Source organism: Heptranchias perlo, chromosome 35 (assembly GCF_035084215.1).
Source record: "Heptranchias perlo isolate sHepPer1 chromosome 35, sHepPer1.hap1, whole genome shotgun sequence".
Classification (NCBI taxonomy): Eukaryota; Metazoa; Chordata; class Chondrichthyes; order Hexanchiformes; family Hexanchidae; genus Heptranchias; species Heptranchias perlo.
Window position 1 is genome coordinate 17713760 of NC_090359.1, and position 19709 is coordinate 17733468.

Consider the following 19709-nt stretch of genomic DNA (forward strand, 5'->3'; position numbering starts at 1 on the left):
TTGACATGTCAACATAAAGAAGTAGTTTCACACAGGGTGATACTTCACAGTGGGCAAAAATTTACACACAGATTTCATTCAGGGATCTCCTCAGTGGCTGGAGTTTCACCCGATGTTAATGAGTTCTGAGTGGGCAGTAATCTACACAGTGAAATTGGAGCAAGAGTTGAGGAATCACATTACCTGCAATCTGCTGCCACATTCATGGAGCCCATAGTCAAAGAGGACAGTGTGGTTCTGAGAGTGGATCCCAGTTGGCCGACAACCTGCTGTCCCCAGGGTCAGGTCAGTAGCTTTAATCAGTTGCCTGGTTCTAAATAAATCCATGTCTACCCTCACCAGCAGGTTCTGCTCTCCACACTGCACCATCACAGTCTGCAGTGGAGACACACTGAAATGGGAACCAAAGGGAGGGACAGGGGGAGGGACTCTCTGGGGCACAGGGGTGGGTTTTACTCTTCTCCATGGAAATCTCTGGCCTCTGAACTGTTGCCAAATATCAGAGCAACAAACCACTCCAACTAACACCAGCACTGGGAACAAACCTCTCACTACAAAATCCCCCATGATACCAAATAACTCAACTATCACTTTACCCACCAACCAGCACCTTCTTTTTTTCTCTTTTTTTTTCCTTTTTTTCTTTTTCTTTTATCACTTTACCCACCAACCAGCACACTTTTTTTTTCTTTTTTTTGTGTTTTTTAGGCCCCCCTTTTATAAGAAGGGGGGGGGGTGTAGGGTGTGCTTAAGTACTAAAAATCAAATAAAACAAAACCAGGCATCAAATTAAAATTTTATTTTCCTCGTCCAGGATGCACTCCAGCCCCTGCAGTGCCCACTGGTCGCGGAAAGCCTCAAGCGTACCGGCAGACACCGCGTGCTCCATCTCCAGGGCCACCCGGGCGCGGAGCAACCCGCGAAAGAGAGGCAGACAGGCCGAGTGCCCGCCCCCACGGACCGCGAGCATCCTGGACCTGTGGATATCCAGGATGCACTCCAGTTTCGTCTAGTTTTCTGGTGGGTCAGTGGCGGGTGGACTCCCTGCCGGAGGAGCTCAGGCCTTTCGCCTGGAGTACCACGCACCTCCGGTACCTGGGAGTCTACCTCGGCCCTGCCGAGGAAGCCTGGCCGGCGAACTGGGAAGAGCTGGAGGCCAAGGTCGCCGCTCGCCTGGCGCGCTGGACAGGACTGCTCCGAGTGTTATCCTACAGGGGTCGAGTGCTGGTCATAAACCAGCTGGTGGCCGCCATGTTGTGGTACCGGTTGGTCACTTTGACCCCACCCCCCGAGTTTGTCGCCAAGATTCAGAGGAAGTTCGTCGACTTCTTCTGGGCCAAAGGGATGCACTGGGTCGCTGCCGCGGTCCTGAGTCTCCCGCTTAGGGAGGGCGGTCAGGGGCTGGTGTGCGTCCGCACCCAGGTGGCAACTTTCCGCCTTCGGACGCTGCGGCGATACCTGTACGTTGAGCGTCCTCTTAGATGGCGTGCGCTGGCGACGTATTTTTTCCGCCAGCTGCACGGCCTGAACTACGACACGCAGCTCCTGTTCGTCTCGCTGGTGGGCGGCCGCACGTCTTTGCAGGAGCTGCCTGTCTTTTACCAGGATCTGCTCAGGGTCTGGAACACGGTCGCCTCCGGTCGGAGCTCTCGCCCGTCAGGGGTAGCGGCCGTCCTGCAGGAGCCGCTGCTCGGGAATCCGTTCCTCCGCGATATCGGCTTCGGCCACTCGCGGCTGTCGGTGCGGAGGGCCGTGGCCGGTCGGGTGACCAGAGTCAGGGACGTCCTGGATGGCGGTGGGTCGCGTTGGTTGGAGCCGTGGGCGCTCGCCGCACGGATGTCCTCGTGGCGTGCCGGGGACGCGGCCATCGCCATCCGGGCGTTGAAATCGGCGCTCGGCCCTGACTCCACTCGGGGTGTGGAGGCGGTTCAAGCGTGCGGAGCCATCCCGTCCGATCTGACCCCCGTTCGGACGGAATTCCTCATCGGCGCCAGGCTCCGAAACCTCCCTCGGAGGGCTGCGCCTCACAACTTGAGCCGTCTCTCGGAAATTCCCTCCGTGCCGTTTCACACCGCGCGGAGGGATTTCCTGTACGGGCTGCTCCTGCACACTCTCCACTTCCTCGCCCTCGTCTCTCGCCCGGACACGCCCTGGCGTACCATCCTGCCGTCCGGCGGAGACGGGGGTCCCCAGTGGGGGGCTCTCTCCTCAGGGATCCTCCCGTGTTCCATCGGGGATCTGGGGTGGAGAGTGTTGCACGGAGCAGTGGCGTGCAACAGGCGTTTACGCCATTTTACGGACTCCCAGGCCGCCTGCAATTTCTGCGGCCTGGAGGAGTCCGTGTTTCATTAGTTCACGGGGTGTGGGAGACTGCAGCCCCTGTTTGATTATTTGGAGGGGTTGCTCCTCAGGTTCTGGCTGCACTTCAGTCCCACGCTCCTGATCTTTGGCCGCCCGGTGAGGAGGGGAGCGGGCAGGTCGGTGGACGTCCTCGTGGGCCTGCTCCTGGGCCTGTCCAAGGTGGCCATCCACAGGTCTAGGATGATCGTGGTCCGTGGGGGCGGTCGCTCGGCCTCTCTGCCTCTCTTCAGCGGAATGCTCCGCGCCCGGGTGGCCCTGGAGATGGAGCACGCGGTGTCTGCCGGTACGCTCGAGGCTTTCCGCGACTGGGGGGCACCGCAGGGGCTGGAGTGCATCCTGAACGAGGAAAATAAAATTTTAATTTGAACACTTGGTTTTGGTCTGTTTGGTTTTAGTATTTAAGCACACCCCACACCCCCCTTCTTATAAAAGGGGGGCCTAACACAAAAAAAAAAATCTGATCACATCTCTGTTGGGTTGTCTTTGAGACACACCAGCTCGGCATTGGAGCTGATTGTGGCTGAACTGCCACTGAGTGGAGAGCAGAGAGAGCAGGCCCTTGCCCGGGTCCCTCTGAGTATAAAAAATAGAAAGAAAAAAAAAATCTGATAATCTGATAACTTCTATGTTCCCAGAATCAGAGCTTCACAACATATCTCAAAGAGATCGATGTGTTTACAAATGGAAATCCCATCTCGTAGATGGGGTCCAGCACAATTGGTTCTAAGTTATCCCGTCTTTTGGACAATTGATGGGCATCTTGGTGTGTCCAGAAAGAGTCGGTAAAAAATCTGATAACATCTCTGTTCCCAGAATCAGAGCTTCACAACATATCTCAAAGAGATCTATGAGTTTACAAATGGAAATCCCATCCCGTAGATGGTGTCGAGCACAATCGGTTCTAAGTTATCCTGTCTTTTGGACAATTGATGGGCATCTTGGTGTGTCCAGAAAGAGTCCATTATACCAAGATTCACAATGTTGATCACCACAATAGATTGAAGGAGACTGACCTTCACCAGACAGTCCGCAGTGAGTCCGCAAACCAACCGACAACGAGTTGGGGAAATGGAAAGTGGATCAGTTGGGAGGTTCAAACAGAACTCTGTTCCTCCATCACTGTAAAGTGCGATGTGCAGTTTTATCCCCATGAAATTTAGAACCTGTAAAGTCCAGTGTTTAGTTTGCACTGTTTATTCATCTCCTGCAAATCTCGAGTCTGTTGTGAGGAAAGGTTTTATATCTGATATGTCAACTGTCTCCTGTTTTCTAGACCAATGTTGCCTGATCTGGTGAGTATCTCCAGCATTTTCTGTTTGTGTTTGAGTTTTCCAGTATTTTGGATTTTGTTCCTATCCTGTTGTATCTCTGGTCCATTTACCAGGCATTGAATAAAAGGACCACAAAGCCTTAACAGAGAAGAGTGAATTACATAAAACTTACACCGAAACTGGCTGTTTGGCCCAACCAGTTCATGTTGGTGTTTATCCTTCACATCAGCAGTAGTCCTAATCCCATAGGCCTACCCTGTTGCCCTACCATGGCATTCAATCTTGCTCAGACAGACATCCTCCATCCCCTGCCAGTCAAGCCAATATTTAATTTGTAGGTCGTGTTACCATGTTGACAGCTCCTTGTCTGCTTCCTCAGTCCTTGAAAGAATATTTATTTAGTGGGCTCACAAACTTTATGGTTTCATTTCTGGTGCCTTCAGGTGAAAAAAAAAAAATCGCAATTCGTGGGTTAAGGGCAGTCTTTTTGTATAAGTTGTGTTAGTTTGAAAGAATACATGAAGTATGGAAGATAATGTACAGAAACTATTGGATTACAATTAACTTGTGGCTCCTTATAACAATGATGCAATAATCAAAAAGGCAGTTTAAGTTGTTGGGTGATAGAGGAATCATTTGCTTTAATTTCATTTCTACCATCACACGTTACCCAACAGCAAATACCAGAGGACAGACTGCAGTTTGATGTTTTATGCAAACAGCTGGTTTGCTTTATCACAAAGAATGGGCAAATATTGCCCCAGATGAAGGGGGGAAAAACATTAAACAGGACAGTCTGCCCAAAGGAAGACTCTAGGGCTGTCAATAGTACACTCTACAGATACCACAACTCGAGCAACCCAGTGAGTGACTTGTGGCATCAAATGACTGCAAAGGCACGTGAATTACAGGGACCTGCTCCCTTACTCTGACAGATACTCATCATTCTCCAGTCACTAATACAGCATCCCTCCCCCTTTCTTGTTGCAAAGCACAACATATTGATGATGCTTTGTTTGTAAAGGTTATGAAAACCCTTTTTCTGCAGGAATTGTTGCTTAGATTATAGTTGCAGAAATTATGTATTTCAGGCAGCCCAGTCACAATTGGGAGTTTGACCATAACCATCCTGGGTTGGCACAGAGTCAAGTGAGGAAGCTATACCAGGAAGGGCTTTTATATTGTTTAGGCCTGGAAAAAGTTCTTACTTGGATCATAAGTTACTCAGCTGGGTGTCGTGCAGTGGGGATCTTGGTGATCGGGATAATCAATCAGCTACTTAATTATACAACAAAGACAAACCAGTTTGATGAATAACTTTTATTTCCATGTATAACAGATGAGAAAACTGGGAAATAACCACAACCAAAGCATTCACCATGTATAGAATCCCAGTCAATGCAGGCTGTGCTTGTCAAACAGGTACACTCCCATGCCATTCTCAGGGGCTCCCAGTCTCTTCAGGTTGGTGATGTGATCTCCAAGCTTCTTGATCATCTTCACTTGTTCATCCAAGTAGTGGGTCTCCAGGAAGTCACACAACTGGGAAAGGGAGACATTTTCATTAAAGGCAGCTATTTGAGCATATTGCTTTTCAGGTAGTCTTGATCTATTCACTTCTTCCTACTTCAGGAGATCTGTCCTAATAAAAGTGGCTGTTACACAAGAGTGAACTCTCCTGCTTTGTTTTCGGAGATCTACTGCTCACCAAAACTGGTACTAATTAAGTTGTCCATTAGTCTGAAGAAACAGATGGACTAGAGAATTTCATGGGTGAAAACCTTGACCAGAATCTCCCCAGTACACCAGGCTTCGAAGTGAAAAGCCATCAGACAGAACCTGGTCTGATATTTGAAGAATGGCACCAACTTCAATGACTTGAAGTTAACATTCCTTTCACCCTAAATCAACAAGCATTAAATGCTACAAGGCACTAAGGACTTACATGAGGGTCTGTCCTCTCAGTGGACAGTTTGTGCAGATTCAGCAGACTCTGGTTCACATTCTTCTCCATCTGCAGAGCTCTCTGCATCGCCTCCAGACCATTGCACCACTCATCCTGCTCTGGCTTCTGAAAGTGCAGAACATGTAAAATTCCATCAACATCTGATGCTCTCGTGGCTAACTTCAAGTGAGAATTGGGAACACAGTTGATAACCCAGATAACTGAACAAAGTACTGTGACTATGCAAATAAAAACATGCCTCAGTTGGAGATTACAGCCAAATGCACATTTTCTGCTGTGAAACAATTCCTCATGCTCCATCGTCAGTCTGCAGAAAGAATTGTGAACTAACGACCAAAACAAGTTAATGATGTGACAAATCACTGCCAATATTAGTTACATTTATAGCACAAAGCAGGCCATTCAGCCCATCATGTGTTCTGGATCTTGGATAGATCAATCTAAACCCTCCTCCTCATTGACTCATCCCTTGAAGCAGCATAGTCTTTGGTTCAACTATTCCCTCATCACAGCAATCTGGTTTGCTTTTATATCCCACATCACTGTTCATTTTAGCAAACTGCACTCAATCAAGGAATTATATTTCCACCCCTGGTTTGTTTCTTCACACCCTTTCAGCATCTTGCCATTTCTGGTTTCCAACTGTGGTCCAGTCACTAATTCACAGCTAACCTTGATATCCTCAAAGATGATTCGGCCTCCACGCTGATTCTGGAATTTCAGCAGTTTCTCAGCGTGCTCCCGTTCCTCATGTGACTGCTCCTTGAAGAACTCAGCAAAGTGACGCAGGGCAACATCATCCCGGTCAAAGTAATAGGACTGGAATTTTAAACAGAATCATGTCAGACCTAGATCTCACCGACATACAATTATCTTTCTCTCCCCTCCCCAGTTAATGAGTGCTCAAAGTTTCTTTAAAAAAAATACTATGTTAACTAGTAACTCAAACTAAACTGTACTTAGAGTAAGTAGCCCCTCCTTCTACTTGCTAATCTAATATTGATGGAGATGCCAGTGATGGACTGGGGTTCACAATTGTAAACAATTTTACAACACCAAGTTATAGTCCAACGATTTTATTTTTAATCCCACAAGCTTTCGGGGGCTTTCCCCTTCCTCAGGCGGTGTGGAAATGAAATGACAATTTCGAATCCTTCGCATTTTAAGATCACATAACAAAGCCTGGTGATTACTGCCCGTTGCCAAGGCAATCACAGTGAGCAGACAGAAAGGTGTCATCTAAAAGGCCACTGAATATACAACCCCCCAAAAAAACACAGAACGAAGACAGTCAATGACCCGTTATATTAAAAACAGATAACATTTGTTCGCTGGTGGGGTTACGTGTAGTGTGACATGAACCCAAGATCCCGGTTGAGGCCGTCCTCATGGGTGCGGAACTTGGCGATTAATTTCTGCTCGACGATTTTGCATTGTCGTGTGTCTCGATGAACGGACACCGCGCAACAATCGCCAAACAGGAGGGTTCTCTCCCTGTCGGGGGGAACACTTCAGCAGTCATGGACATTCAGCTACCGACCTTCGGGTAAACATACTCGAAGGCGGCCTTCGAGACACACGACAACGCAAAATCGTCGAGCAGAAATTAATCGCCAAGTTCCGCACCCACGAGGACGGCCTCAACTGGGATCTTGGGTTCATGTCACACTACACGTAACCCCACCAGCGAACAAATGTTATCTGTTTTTAATATAACAGGTCATTGACTGTCTTCGTTCTGTCTCTTTCTCTTTTTTTGGGGGGGGGGTTGTATATTCAGTGGCCTTTTAGATTGCCTTGGCAACGGGCAGTAATCACCAGGCTTTGTTATGTGATCTTAAAATGCAAAGGATTCGAAATTGTCATTTCATTTTCACACCGCCTGAGGAAGGGGAAAGCCCCCAAAAGCTTGTGGGATTAAAAATAAAACCGTTGGACTATAACTTGGTGTTGTAAAATTGTTTACAAAAATCTAAAATTGTGCAAGGAACAAGAAAATTCTTATATTCCAGAAGTTTCAAACTCCACAATCTGTGTTAAGGATCAAGGCAGTGACAAAAGCCTAGGACTCTCATAGTACTTCACCTGCAAGTAAAAATGCAAGAAAACTAGTGAGGACCTGTCAACATTTCACTGGCTACAGTCACCCCATTGAAACTGAACCTTTTCAGTCAAATGTTGACAAGCACTTGACCAGGTTTCTGCTCTTCTCTTACAAATTCAAGCAGCAACTGAGCCAGGTTCATATATTAAGCCCCTCAATAGAGTGCAGGTGCTGTAAGGAGCAGTACATTAACTCAACAAGATCACCCCATATCACACAAAGTACTCACTGCCCAAAGATATTCCACCCAGGGAGGAAAAGGAACTCAAGAGAAATGTAATTTGAAGCCAATTCTGAACAAAGAAAAAATTCCAAGTTCTCAGAATGAAGAGACAGTACAAGACTCACCATGGAGAGGTAAACATAGGAGGAATAGAGCTCCATATTGATCTGCTTGTTGACACCATCCTCACACTCCTTGTGGTAGTTCTGACATACTTGGGAAACCATCTTGACTATTTATATATTGGGACTAATTTATATTGCCTAGAAAGTTGTGGAACTATTTTCTTCTGATCCAAGCTCTTGTATTTAAACTACTGGGACAGCCTGCATTTAAACCAGGAATGGACAGCACCAATGATGATTGACAATCCCTGATAGCCAATCAGGAATCTTCCCTGAATCCAGGCACCAATTAACAAAGGACAGGGCTCTGGGGGAGAGATTGATATCCAGAGCCAATCAGAGCTTTGCAATACAGACCAGCAAGGCCTTGGAGGTGTTTGTGGCTGGACTGCCACTGAGTGGAGTGGAGAGCAGAGAGAGCAGAGAGAGCAGGCCCTTGCCTGGGTCCCTTGGGGAGAAGGAGAAGGAGAAGGAGAAAGAAGGAGAAACCACCATCAACAAGGAGGGAGGGAGAAGGAGAAAAAGAGCACCAACCAGTGGGAGGAAGAGGAGGTCGGCACCGTGAGGTGTGGACGGCTGGAGGTAGGGTGAGGAAGAAGACCATAAAAGGACAGAGGGTTTCCCCCCAAGTGTCCGGCCCGGGACAGCTGGAGCTGCCTGGGTGAAGTTACTTTTCTTTTGTTTCCATCCTTGGAGGACTGAGCCGAGGCAGCTTCGGCTGTCTAGGGGAAGACATCTCCTCCCCACTGCCCACCAGAAGGAAGAAGGTGCAGCCCCGCCCCTCTTCGACCCACTTCAGCGGCAGCCCACCCCTGCGGACTCCCTCCTTTCTTTGGGCGCCATCCCTCCCTCACTTGCTCTCCTGCTCTTGCGAGCTATACCTTTTAAGACATAAACATCGGACAAAGGAGCCCCTCTCCCAAATTAATATTGGCAGACGTGGGAGAGGCGGTTATCCCGACGTCCATTAAGGCCGTCTCCATCCATCGGCCTGAGACTATGGCGTCACCATCTTCGCCGGTGCCGGGACCCAGCAGGACGTATGCGGGAGTTGCCGCGGCGGCCGCTCCTGCTGTTTCTGCCGCTCCTGCTGGGCCGGCGCCGTTTCGCCTCTTGACGAGGAAGAATGGGGTCAAGGCCTACGCCCACCCCAACATGACCATTGAGGCCTGCGTAAAGGCCATGGCCGAGGTTGTCGGCCCCTCGGCCATCGTTGCGGCCTCCAAGGTCTACGGGAAGGCTGTTGTCTTTTTGAGGTCCGAGCGGGCGGTGTCCCTGGCCCCGAGCAAGGGGCTCACGGTGGGCGGGACTTTCCTGCCGGTGGACCCGCTGGAGGCCACCGCGCAGCGGGTTGTCATCTCCAACGTCCCGCCCTTCCTTCCGGATGAGCTCCTCCTCCCCCACCTGCGTCAACTTGGGGAGGTGAGGTCGGGGATAACGCCGCTGACGCTCGGCCTCAAGGATAAAAGCCTCCGGCATGTTTACTCCTTCCGTCGCCAAGCCTTTATTACACTGGCACGGGAGGAGGTGACGGAGGGGGGCTTTAACGCCCTCCATGACGGGACAGCCTACCGTGTCTTCTGGACGGCGGAGGGTGGGCGGTGCCATGCCTGTAAGGAGGTGGGACACCTAAAGAAGAACTGCCCCGCCTCCCAGGCCGCCAAACAAGCTACGGCGGCCAAGGCTGGCGCCGCCACCGCTCCTCCCCCTAACCCCGCCCCCGCGTCGGGAGAGTCAACTGCGCGGGCGGAGGTTGCCGACGAGGCCTCCGCCGGGGGGGGGGGGGGGGGAAGGAGGGCACCCTCGGCTGCGAAAAGCGCTGAAGAAGACGAGGCACCAGGAGGCTGGTCCCCGGGACGTTAACGGGTCTAGCCAGCCCAAGGCCGTGGTCGTGACCGCGGCTGATCAACATCTCGCGGTCGCGACAGAGCCCGGGCTGGCGGGTAGTCAGGAGGGAGCGGAGGTGGGGGCCCCAGCAGACATGGGGCTCCCCCTCCCTCCGCGACCCTCCGGCAAGAAGAAAAGGCGCCACTCCCTGGAAGCGGGGGGGAAACCTGCTAAGGGACGGCCCCCCGTGGATGGGGAGTTGGCGCCACTCGCGGATCCTGCGGCCCCACCCGTTACATCTAAACAGCGGCGGGGGTCTTCTGCCTCTCGGGGGGAGGAGATCGTGCCCGTGCCGCCCGGGGGGGATGGAGAGACCCTGCTGATAGGGGGGGTCGCGGATCCCCCCATAGACATACGTACCCCGTTCACCGGGTCGGGCGTCCTGGGTGCCGGGGCGGGCGAGGCCGAAGAGGCCGGATTCGTCTGCCCCCGGCTCGACCTCTCCCAGGACCTGCTCGACCTGGTGGCGGGGTTTAATAAAAACATCTCACGGGCCGGGTCGGTCGGTGGCGACGTGGGTGGGGGGACCCCCTCCTCCCAGTATCTGGGCACGGAGCCGGGGGAGGTGGGAGAACTGGAGTACACGTTCTCCCCGGTTTCCCCGGTTTGCCCCTATATCCGGGTGCCTGTTTTTCACCGCCCGGAGGATGGGGAGGGTCCCCGCCCGGCGCCGCCCTCTGACCCGGAGCCCCCGGTAGAGCCCGGGGGGGACTCCTCTGCCGACGATCCGGGGGGTGGGATCGTGACAGAGGCGGGGCCGGCCGGCGCGGCCGTCTCGTTCTCCGCACCCTGTGCGGGGAGTGGGTCGGCCGCGAGCGACGATGATCCGGAGGAGGTCGGGGACTCGGTGGTGGGCACTGGGGAGGATTTGGAGTTCGCCGCCAGTGAGGTGGTGGACGCCCTCGTGCCCGACACCGAGTCTCCCCTCATCCCCGTTGAGGAACTCCGGGATTTTGTGTCCGTTTGGAGCCATCGTCGCGATGGCGTCCGGCTGGCCCTCGACCGTTGGTCGGAGCCGGCGCAATTAATCCGCTCGGTCCTGGCCGCCGTCGCGTCCGTGGCCGCGGAAGGGGACGGCGGCGGGGTCGGGCTGCGTCGGCTCAGATCCCTCCTCACCGGGCTCTTGAGGGAGTGGCGGTCGACTAGCGGCCCCGCTCCCTCCGCGCGTTAGGTTTAAGTAGGTTGCGCTGTGCTCTTGCCATGGAGATAACCATAGCCAGCCTCAACATCAACGGCGGCAGAGACGCCCGCCGTAGATTTGACAAGTTCTCGGTCCTTCGGGACGGGAAGTATGCGGTGTGCTTTCTGCAGGAAACCCACACCGTTCCGGGAGACGAGGCCACGTGGATCCTGGAATGGGGAGGGGGGGTCTACTTGAGTCACCTCGCCAGCGTTTCGAGCGGGGTGGCCATCTTGTTGGCCCCGACTTTTCAGCCGGAGATCTTGGGGGTCAAGGAGCCGGTGCCGGGCCGCTTGCTCCACGTAGCCCTTCGCCACGGGGACGTGCCGCTTCACCTGGTGAACGTGTACGCCCCCTGTTCCGGAGCCGAGCAAGTGAGCTTCTTTGAAGAAGTGTCCACTTACCTGAACTCCGTCGACGCCGGCGAGTGCATTATCCTCGGGGGGGATTTTAACCGTACCCTCGAGGCGAGGGACCGCTCCGGTCCCGCGCGTTGCCGAACGGCGACGGAGAAGTTGAGGGACCTGGTCGGGTCCTTCGACTTGGTGGACGTCTGGCGGAATCTCCATCCCGACTCCAGCCAGTTCACCTTTGTGAGGGCCGGAGGGGGGAGCACCAGAATCGACCGCCTGTACGTTTCGCGGGCGTACGCCTCCTGCGTCCCGTCGGCCTCCATCCGGCTGGTGTCGTGCTCGGACCACCACCTGGTGTGGATGGAGCTCGCTCTGTTCCGCGCCCGGTCGGGGTCCGCGTACTTGGACTTTAACAACCGGCTGCTGGAGGACGCGCGGTTCCGGGACTCGTTCCGTCTGTTCTGGAGCGACTGGAGAGGGAAGCGGGGAGGCTTCTCCTCCTTGAGGCTATGGTGGGACGTGGGCAAGGCTCACGTCCGCCTCTTCTGTCAAGAGTACGCGAGGGGGTCGATTAAGAGACGGGAGTCCGAGGTCAGGCGGTTGGAGCAGGAGGTGCTTGGCCTGGAGTCCCGTCTCGGTCAGACCGCCGAGGATCCGGCCCTGCGGTGGGCATACAAAGAGAAGGATGCTCTGAGGGACCTGCAACTGGACCTCGCTGGAAAAGCGGCGGGGGGGCCCGTAAGCATCTCCTTACGCTGCTGGCCGACGACGGGTCCCTCGTCTCGGACCCGGAGGGAGTCAGGGCCCGGGCTCGATCTTACTACGAGGCTCTGTTCTCTCCAGAGCCGTCCAGTGAGGAAGCGCGCAGAGTTTTGTGGGAGGACCTGCCAAAGGTCAGCCCGGAGGACGCCGACCAGCTGGACGCTCCGCTGAGTCTGGCTCGGGAGGCTGCGCCTCACAACTTGAGCTGTCTGGGAAATTCCCTCCGTGCCTTTTCACTCCGCGCGGAGGGATTTCCTGTACGGGCTGCTCCTGCACACACTCCACTTCCTCGCCCTCGTCTCTCGCCCGGACACGCCCTGGCCTGCCATCCGGCAGAGGCGGGGGTCCCCAGTGGGGGGGCTCTCTACTCGGGGATCCTCCCGTGTTACATCGGGCATCTGGGGTGGAGAGTGTTGCACGGAGCAGTCGCGTGCAATAGGCGTTCACCCCATTTTACGGACTCCCAGGCCGCCTGCAATTTCTGCGGCCTGGAGGAGTCAGTGTTTCATTTGTTCACGGGGTGTGGGAGACTGCAGCCCCTGTGATTATTTGGAGGGGCTGCTCCTCAGGTTCTGGCTGCAATTCAGTCCCACGCTCCTGATCTTTGGCCGCCTGCTGAGGAGGGGGGCGGGCAGGCCGGCGGACGTCCTCATGGGCCTGTCCAAGGTGGCCATCCACAGGTCCAGGTTGCTTGCGGCCCGTGGGGGCGGTCGCTCGGACTGTCTGCCTCTCTTCCGCGGAATGCTCCGCGCCCGGGTGGCCCTGGAGATGGAGCACGCGGTGTCTGCCGGTACACATCCTGGACGAGGAAAATAAATTTATATTTTGAAACTGGTTTTGGTTTTTCTTTGGGATTTTTGCACATAAAAACACCCCAAATCCCCCTCCTTTTAAAAGGGGGGGCCTAAAAAATGTCGCTGTTGGGAATGGAAAAAAGTCACGAAAAAATCCTGGCTGCTAAAAACAGCAAAAAGGTCACTGCTTTGATGCGATTGGATGTCTTTCAGACTCATCAGAAAAAGAGTAGCTGATAAACCCCCGGCTGCTCTTCCATCCCACACTCCTGAGCTGAGCGGAGTGGTGAAAATAGTAAAAAACTGTTTTTGATCCAACTCAATGTCTTTCGGATGCTCCTTTCATTCAATCACTTCCATTGTCCTATTTCATAAATTTCTAAAAGAAAAAATAAGGAGTCACTGTTGGGATACGATTGGATGTCTTTCAGACAGACCATCAATCCATCCAGGGATCAGCCTGACTGAACTTGCCAGTTAATACTGCTGAGTGGAGCAGAGGTCAGAGTTAAAGCTCTGGGTGGAGAGCAGGGTGAAAAGAACTAGCCCTTGCTTGTATAACTGAATCCAGGAGAAGGAGAGGAACAAACAACCAACAGGGAGGAAGGAGGAAGAAGACGACCACCATTCACTGAGGGGTGTGCTGCTGCTGACCGATACCATCCAACAGAGGGAGGGGGGGGGGGGGGGGAAGAGGAGGTCGGTGCGGTGCAGTGTGACCAACTGAAGGTCGGGGGAGGAAAGATCATACAGAACAGGGGGTTTCCCCCCAGTGTCTGGCCCAGGACAGCTGGAGCTGCCTGGGTGAAGTTACTTTTCAATCTGTGGAGGACTGGGCAGCTCCAGCTGTCTAGGGGAAGACATCTCCTCCCCCTGCCCACCAGAAGATCCACCTGTTAAGGTGCAACCCCGCCCCTCTTCCACCTACTTCTGCAGCAGCCCACCCCTGCAGACTCCCTCCTTCCCATTCGACCATCCCTCCCTCCCACTATCACGGATATTCTTTTTTACAAAATCCTGCAAAGGAGCCCCTCTCCAAACACAGTGGGAATTGGGGAGAGGAGGTTTTCTTTTGCAAGGCCTTTGTTATTAGTCGGCCTGAGACTTGGGGTGGGTGTAGCTCGATGGAATATGGCGACACCATCTCCGCCGATGGGCACTGCAGGGGCTGGAGAGCATCCTGGACAAAAATAATAAAATCTTAATTTGACACTGGTTTTTGGTTTTCTGCACAAACACACCCTAAACCCCCACTAATTATAAAAGGGGGGCCTAAGAAAAAAAAAAGCAGAGATCAGAGACAGCGGTCACAGTCAGGGCCAGGATCAGGATCAGGACCACCTCAGACTCCACACCTAAAACGGAAGAAGAAACCAATGGTCAGTGAGTGAAGGAAATATTGAGGGGAAAATGGAAACCAGCAGTCCGCCAACTCACCACCTGGAGACCTCTCCTGCATCCTTTGCTCAACATCATTAAGGGGCTCAGTTGCCAGGTCTGACACTTCAGGATCCAGAATGACCAGGGGTCCAAGTGAGGCCTCACCCTCCCACTTCAATTCAGCATCACTCCCTGCAATATCAAACATTCCAGTTAGAGAGGGTAAAGGGTGACCTCCAACATAGAGAGGATCAATGTCCTACCAGGTCCAGATACAAGATCCCTCCTTCCTCTGGAATCAAGTCAGAATTCCCTCCGAGCACTGCAGTTGCCCAGACGACAACAGGCGCACACGTCATTGGTCAATTCTTCCAATGGGGTCGAGCTAAACCAGAGAATCAGTTTATCAACCAGGTTGTCCATCACCCTTTAATACAACACATCCCTGAGCAAGAGAGGGAACTTACATATTCTGGAAAGTACAAGCTTTGTTCATGGAATCTCTCCGATCCACTGCAGCAACTTTCAGGTGACAGGTGATGAAAATCTGAGGGACACATTCAATACAAGTTGTTATTTAGTGACCTCCTCCCAACATGGGGAACCCCAATGTTTGGCTTCCTCTTACCAAGGAATGGTCATCTCCAAAGAAGCGGAACGCATCCAGGTCAAACTGGAGTTTGTCCAGCTCACGTTCACCTCTTGGCAACACAAAGGTTGAAAAGGAGTCCTCAGCTTTGCTGTCCAGGAGGCAACTGAAGAAAGATTAAAAAAACAGAAAGTGAATTAAGTGAACCTTTGGGACATAACCAGCTGGAGAAAGCAGAGAGCTCCTTACCCATGGTAGTCAATGATGTTGTATCTTGGGGTGGAATCCTTGTCTGGGCTCAATGTAGCTGCACAGCTGTCAATGTAGAGCTTCAAGGGCATGTGGTTGGTCATTGAAACAGAGGCCTCAATGTGAATGAGGTCACCCAGGTAGTAGACAGTCGAGGTGCGCTCTGTAAGCCAGTCATCTGAAGTACAAGAGGACAAGGGTTGGAGACAGTGGGTGTAACTCCCAGTGGGAGACGACAGAAAAGCACTCCCCATCCACCCATCACATACCGTTCATAAGACACAGTGAGAATGACAGAAGCCCTTCTCCAGACTTGGTCGAGCTGAATGGGATCCAGGTGGGCTTGATAGGGTCACTGCTCACATTGCCCTTCCTGGAAGGACAGGCGTGTAATTTCAGGACAACTTCAGAGAACTGCACCTGCTGTAGACCTTATTTGCAATAGAGTAAAGATTCTTACCTAAAATAGTGGCACTCAATGGGAATGACTGCTCCATTAGTTCTCACAATGACAGATCCACAAGCATTTGGGGTATGGTTCAGGTGGGTGGTATAGACCAGGAAATCTCCAGCCATCTGAAAGACATCAGCTTAAGGAATGAAGAGCTGGTCTTATTGGACAAGAGCTATTTCTGGTCATTTTCCTGCCCTGTTAAGCAGCAGTTTGAGGGGTTTCAGCTGCTCCTCAATGACACATGATTGAAGCAGCTCCACCATTGGCAGAAGTTGCCTGCAGCAGCCTCTGTTACTCTGCTCAGTCCACCTTCTATTACAGGGGACTTCAGGCCTGCAGTCAGAAACCCTGAAATGATTGGCACAGCCAGATTTGATGAGCATTCTTTCCCAAATAGAATAGAGCTTTCACCTTAAGGGGCTTCAAGTTACCCCTGATATGGAGCACAAAACACAACATCACTTTTAAACCTCATCTGTATCCATGGAATCAAGGGGATTGGCAGGTGTAATAACCAAAAGTGGAGTTCCCCTTTAATACATTGTATCCCAATTATTATTCCACTTGTTTCATCTTTCAAGAGAAGTCTCAACAGGAACTTCCACACTGAACATTCATTGACCACAAGTTGAGGCAACAGGCCTGAATATCCACAGGAAGGCACAGAAAAGATAAATCAATTGAGGCACAAAACAGAGTGGTTTGGAGAAATGTAGGTGAAGGTTCAAGGCCAATAGAATTGAATCTCAGTTAGAGTAGTAATGACCCATTTAAGAAAGATGCAGTCCCTCAGTGACTAGTTGAAGTTCTTTTTAAATATGAAGCTAAGATAGACATGGCAACATAAAGAAGTAGTTTCACACAGGGTGATATTTAACAGTGGGCAAGAATTTATACACAGATTTCATTCAGGGATCTCCTCAGTGGCTGGAGTTTCACCCAATGTTAATGAGTTCTGAGTGGGCAGTAATCTACACAGTGAAATTGGAGCAAGAGTTGAGGAATCACATTACCTGCAATCTGCTGCCACATTCATGGAGCCCATAGTCAAAGAGGACAGTGTGGTTCTGAGAGTAGATCCCAGTTGGCCAACAACCTGCTGTCCCCAGGGTCAGGTCAGCAGCTTTAATCAGGTGCCTGGTTCTAAATAAATCCATGTCTCCCCTCACCAGCAGGTTCTGCTCTCCACACTGCACCATCACAGTCTGCAGTGGAGACAGACTTCTCCCCTCAGACACACTGAAATGGGAACCAAAGGGAGGGACAGGGGAAGGGACTCTCTGGGGCACAGGGGTGGGTTTTACTCTTCTCCATGGAAATCTCTGCCCTCTAAACTGTTGCCAAATGTCAGAGCAACAAACCACTCCAACTAACACCAGCACTGGGAACAAACCTCTCACCACTAAATCCCCCATGATACCAAACAACTCAACTATCACTTTACCCACCAACCAGCACCTTTTATACAAAACCTGCAGTCAGCTGACTCCAATTGTCCCAGATGAGGCTAAACGAGAAAACTAGACGAAACTGGAGTGCATCCTGAACCGAAATAATAAAATTATTATTTGACACTTATTTTGGGTTTTTTGGTTTATTGCACATGAACACACCCTGAACCGCCCCCCCACTACTTATAAAAGGGGGGCCTAAAAACACACAAGGAAAAAGGGGAGAAAAAAGCCTCATTCTGACTGAACTTCCAGTCGACAAAAAAAACCACCCAAACCCCCCCTTCTTATGAAAAAGGGCCGAAAACACAAGGGAAAAAAATTATTATGACACATATTCTGGGTTTATTGTTGACTGCACATGAACACACTCGAAGAATAAAAAAACAACACAAGGCCTCCGCCGGGGGGGAAGGAGGGCACCCTCGCGGAAAAAAGGCGGGGAGGAAAATCAAACATCTGGAAGAAGCTTGGCGAAGACATAAAATTAAAGTTGGCGTCTCATAAATGCTTCCTCCCCGTCGGGGAATTAAACCACGGACTAAGGCGGGGCAACTCACCACGATAAAAGAGAAAGAAAGAACGAAAGAAAGACAGAGTCAGTTGTTCGTTGTCTAACAAAGAGATGGAAATGTTAAAGGTTCTTTCAACGGTGGCCCGTGGAAAATTAAACAAACTGTGATCAAATAAATAGTTGAAAGAAATTCACTGACACATGAAGCATTTTTAACGCCATCTGGGGTGAGTGTAGAATCAATATAGTAGTTCCTCGTTAGTATAGTGGTGAGTATCCCCGCCTGTCACGCGGGAGACCGGGGTTCAATTCCCCGACGAGGAGGTTAAACTTTTGCTGCCTTCAAAAGCTTTTATCTCCAATATTGGATGTGGAAAGTGCAGTGTAAAACTGACTCGGAGATTCCCACTTTGCTCAATTTAAATGAACTGATATTCCAGCGGTTTTAAAATCTGCTCTGTGCGTCATTCTTCACCTCGATGTAAGACTTGCTTCTCTGATGGTGGGGATATCGGGAGGAGGCCGAGATGGATCATCCACCCGACACTTCTGGCTGAAGATGGTTGCTCACAGCTCAGCCTTGTCTTTTGCACTCACGTGCTGGGCTTTACCATCATTGAGGATGGGGATGTTCACAGAGCCTCCTCCCGTTAGTTGTTTAATTGACCACCAGCATTCACAACTGGGTGTGGCAGGACTGCAGAAGATCCGTTGGTTGTGGGATTGCTTTGCTCTGTCTATAGCATGCTGCTTCTGCTGTTTGGCAAGTAGTCCTGTGTTACTTTCAGGTTTTTGGAGGGTGTATGTTTGTGTGTACATGCCGGTGTGTCTTTGTGTGAGTGTGTATGTAGCTATGAATGTGTGTGTTTGTGTATGTGTGAATATGTCTGCGTGTGTCTCACTTTTTCTACCCGTTTCTGAGTGTCTCTTTCTTTCTGTCACTTTTTCCCTGTTCCCCACATAATTTTTCTCTGGACCTTGACTAACAAAGAGATAGAAAGTAAGTCTTCTTTCAGCAGTGGCGCGTGGAAAGTTAAACAAACTGTCATCAAAGAAGTAGTTAAAATAGATTCACTGAAACATGCATCCTTTTCATTGCTGTATGTGAGATCTTCCGAGTCTGCTTTCTCATCTGCGCCTGTTCCGAGACCTGTCTCTCTCTGTATCGCCATCTTTTTTCTTTCTGTCTCTCTCTCTCTCTCGATCGGTCTCTCCCTGTTTCGGGCTGGTGACTCAGACCCGGTCTGTCCACAGCACAATTCTGCATTCTATTTCTTGCCCATCATTGCGGTTCTCACATCGAGCTGAAGAGTGAGGCAGAGAGCAGATTTTAAAATCGCTGTGAAATCAAATTGTGGAAGTGGGAAAGGCCGAGTCAGTTTGTCATTGTATTTTCAACATCCAATATTGCAGATAAATGAAAGTGAAACTTCTAAAGCAGCAATAACCTCCTCGTCGGGAAATTGAACCCCTGTCTCCCACGTGACAGGCGGGGATACTCACCACTATACTAACGAGGAATCGATGCTGGGTGTTACCGTACATTCACCACAGATGCTTCATGTTTTACTGATTCTTTTTGAACGATTGTTTGATGACAGTTTGTTTAATTTTCCACAGGCCACTGTTGAAAAAAGACTTCCCGACCACTTTTTCATCTCTTTGTTCAATTATGTCCAGAGTAAAATTATGTGGGGAGCGCGGGAGAGAGTGAGAGAAAGAAGGAGAAACAGACGCATTCAGGAAAACATAGAAAATGTGAGACACACGCATGCATCGACAGACACAAAAATACACAGAAAGACACACCTACACAAAGAAACAGACACACACGCATACATATAAACATAGAGTGACTCAAACATAGGGAGAGACAGACCAGAGGTTATTTGGATGATTTTTTTTATTCTTTCATGGGATGTGGGCATTGCTGGCAAGGCCAGCAGGTATTGCTCATCCCTAATTGCCCTTGAGAAGGTGGTGGTGAGCTTCCGTTCTTGAACCGCTGCAGTCTGTATGGTGAAGGTACTCCCACAGTGCTGGTAG

At 51.2% G+C, this 19709-nt stretch overlaps 1 protein-coding gene and 1 non-coding gene across 2 annotated transcripts; one reads left to right on the forward strand and one right to left on the reverse strand.

Moving 5' to 3' along the window:
* Nucleotides 1–4937: 4937 nt before the first annotated feature.
* On the reverse strand, nt 4938–9213 carry LOC137302155 (ferritin heavy chain, oocyte isoform-like). Its single transcript, XM_067971821.1, has 4 exons — nt 8051–9213; nt 6271–6417; nt 5578–5703; nt 4938–5174 (listed from the first exon to the last, which is right to left on the reverse strand). Exons 1-4 carry the CDS (start codon nt 8150–8152, stop codon nt 5028–5030), a joined length of 522 nt encoding a protein of 173 aa, XP_067827922.1. The 5' UTR covers nt 8153–9213; the 3' UTR covers nt 4938–5027.
* Nucleotides 9214–17915: 8702 nt separating this feature from the next.
* trnad-guc (transfer RNA aspartic acid (anticodon GUC)) lies at nt 17916–17987 on the forward strand. Its single transcript has one exon. It is a non-coding gene; the product is annotated as a tRNA-Asp (tRNA).
* The last annotated feature ends 1722 nt before the right edge of the window (nt 17988–19709 follow it).

Bases quoted from the DNA above. Each gene is read 5' to 3' on its own strand.
- LOC137302155 (XM_067971821.1), bottom strand. From the start codon at position 8,152: ATGGTTTCCCAAGTATGTCAGAACTACCACAAGGAGTGTGAGGATGGT. The intron at 6,418-8,050 runs GTGAGTCTTGTA...TTAAAATTCCAG, and splicing joins CCTATGTTTACCTCTCCATG to TCCTATTACTTTGACCGGGA. The intron at 5,704-6,270 runs GTTAGCTGTGAA...CTGCACTTTCAG, and splicing joins TCATCTTTGAGGATATCAAG to AAGCCAGAGCAGGATGAGTG.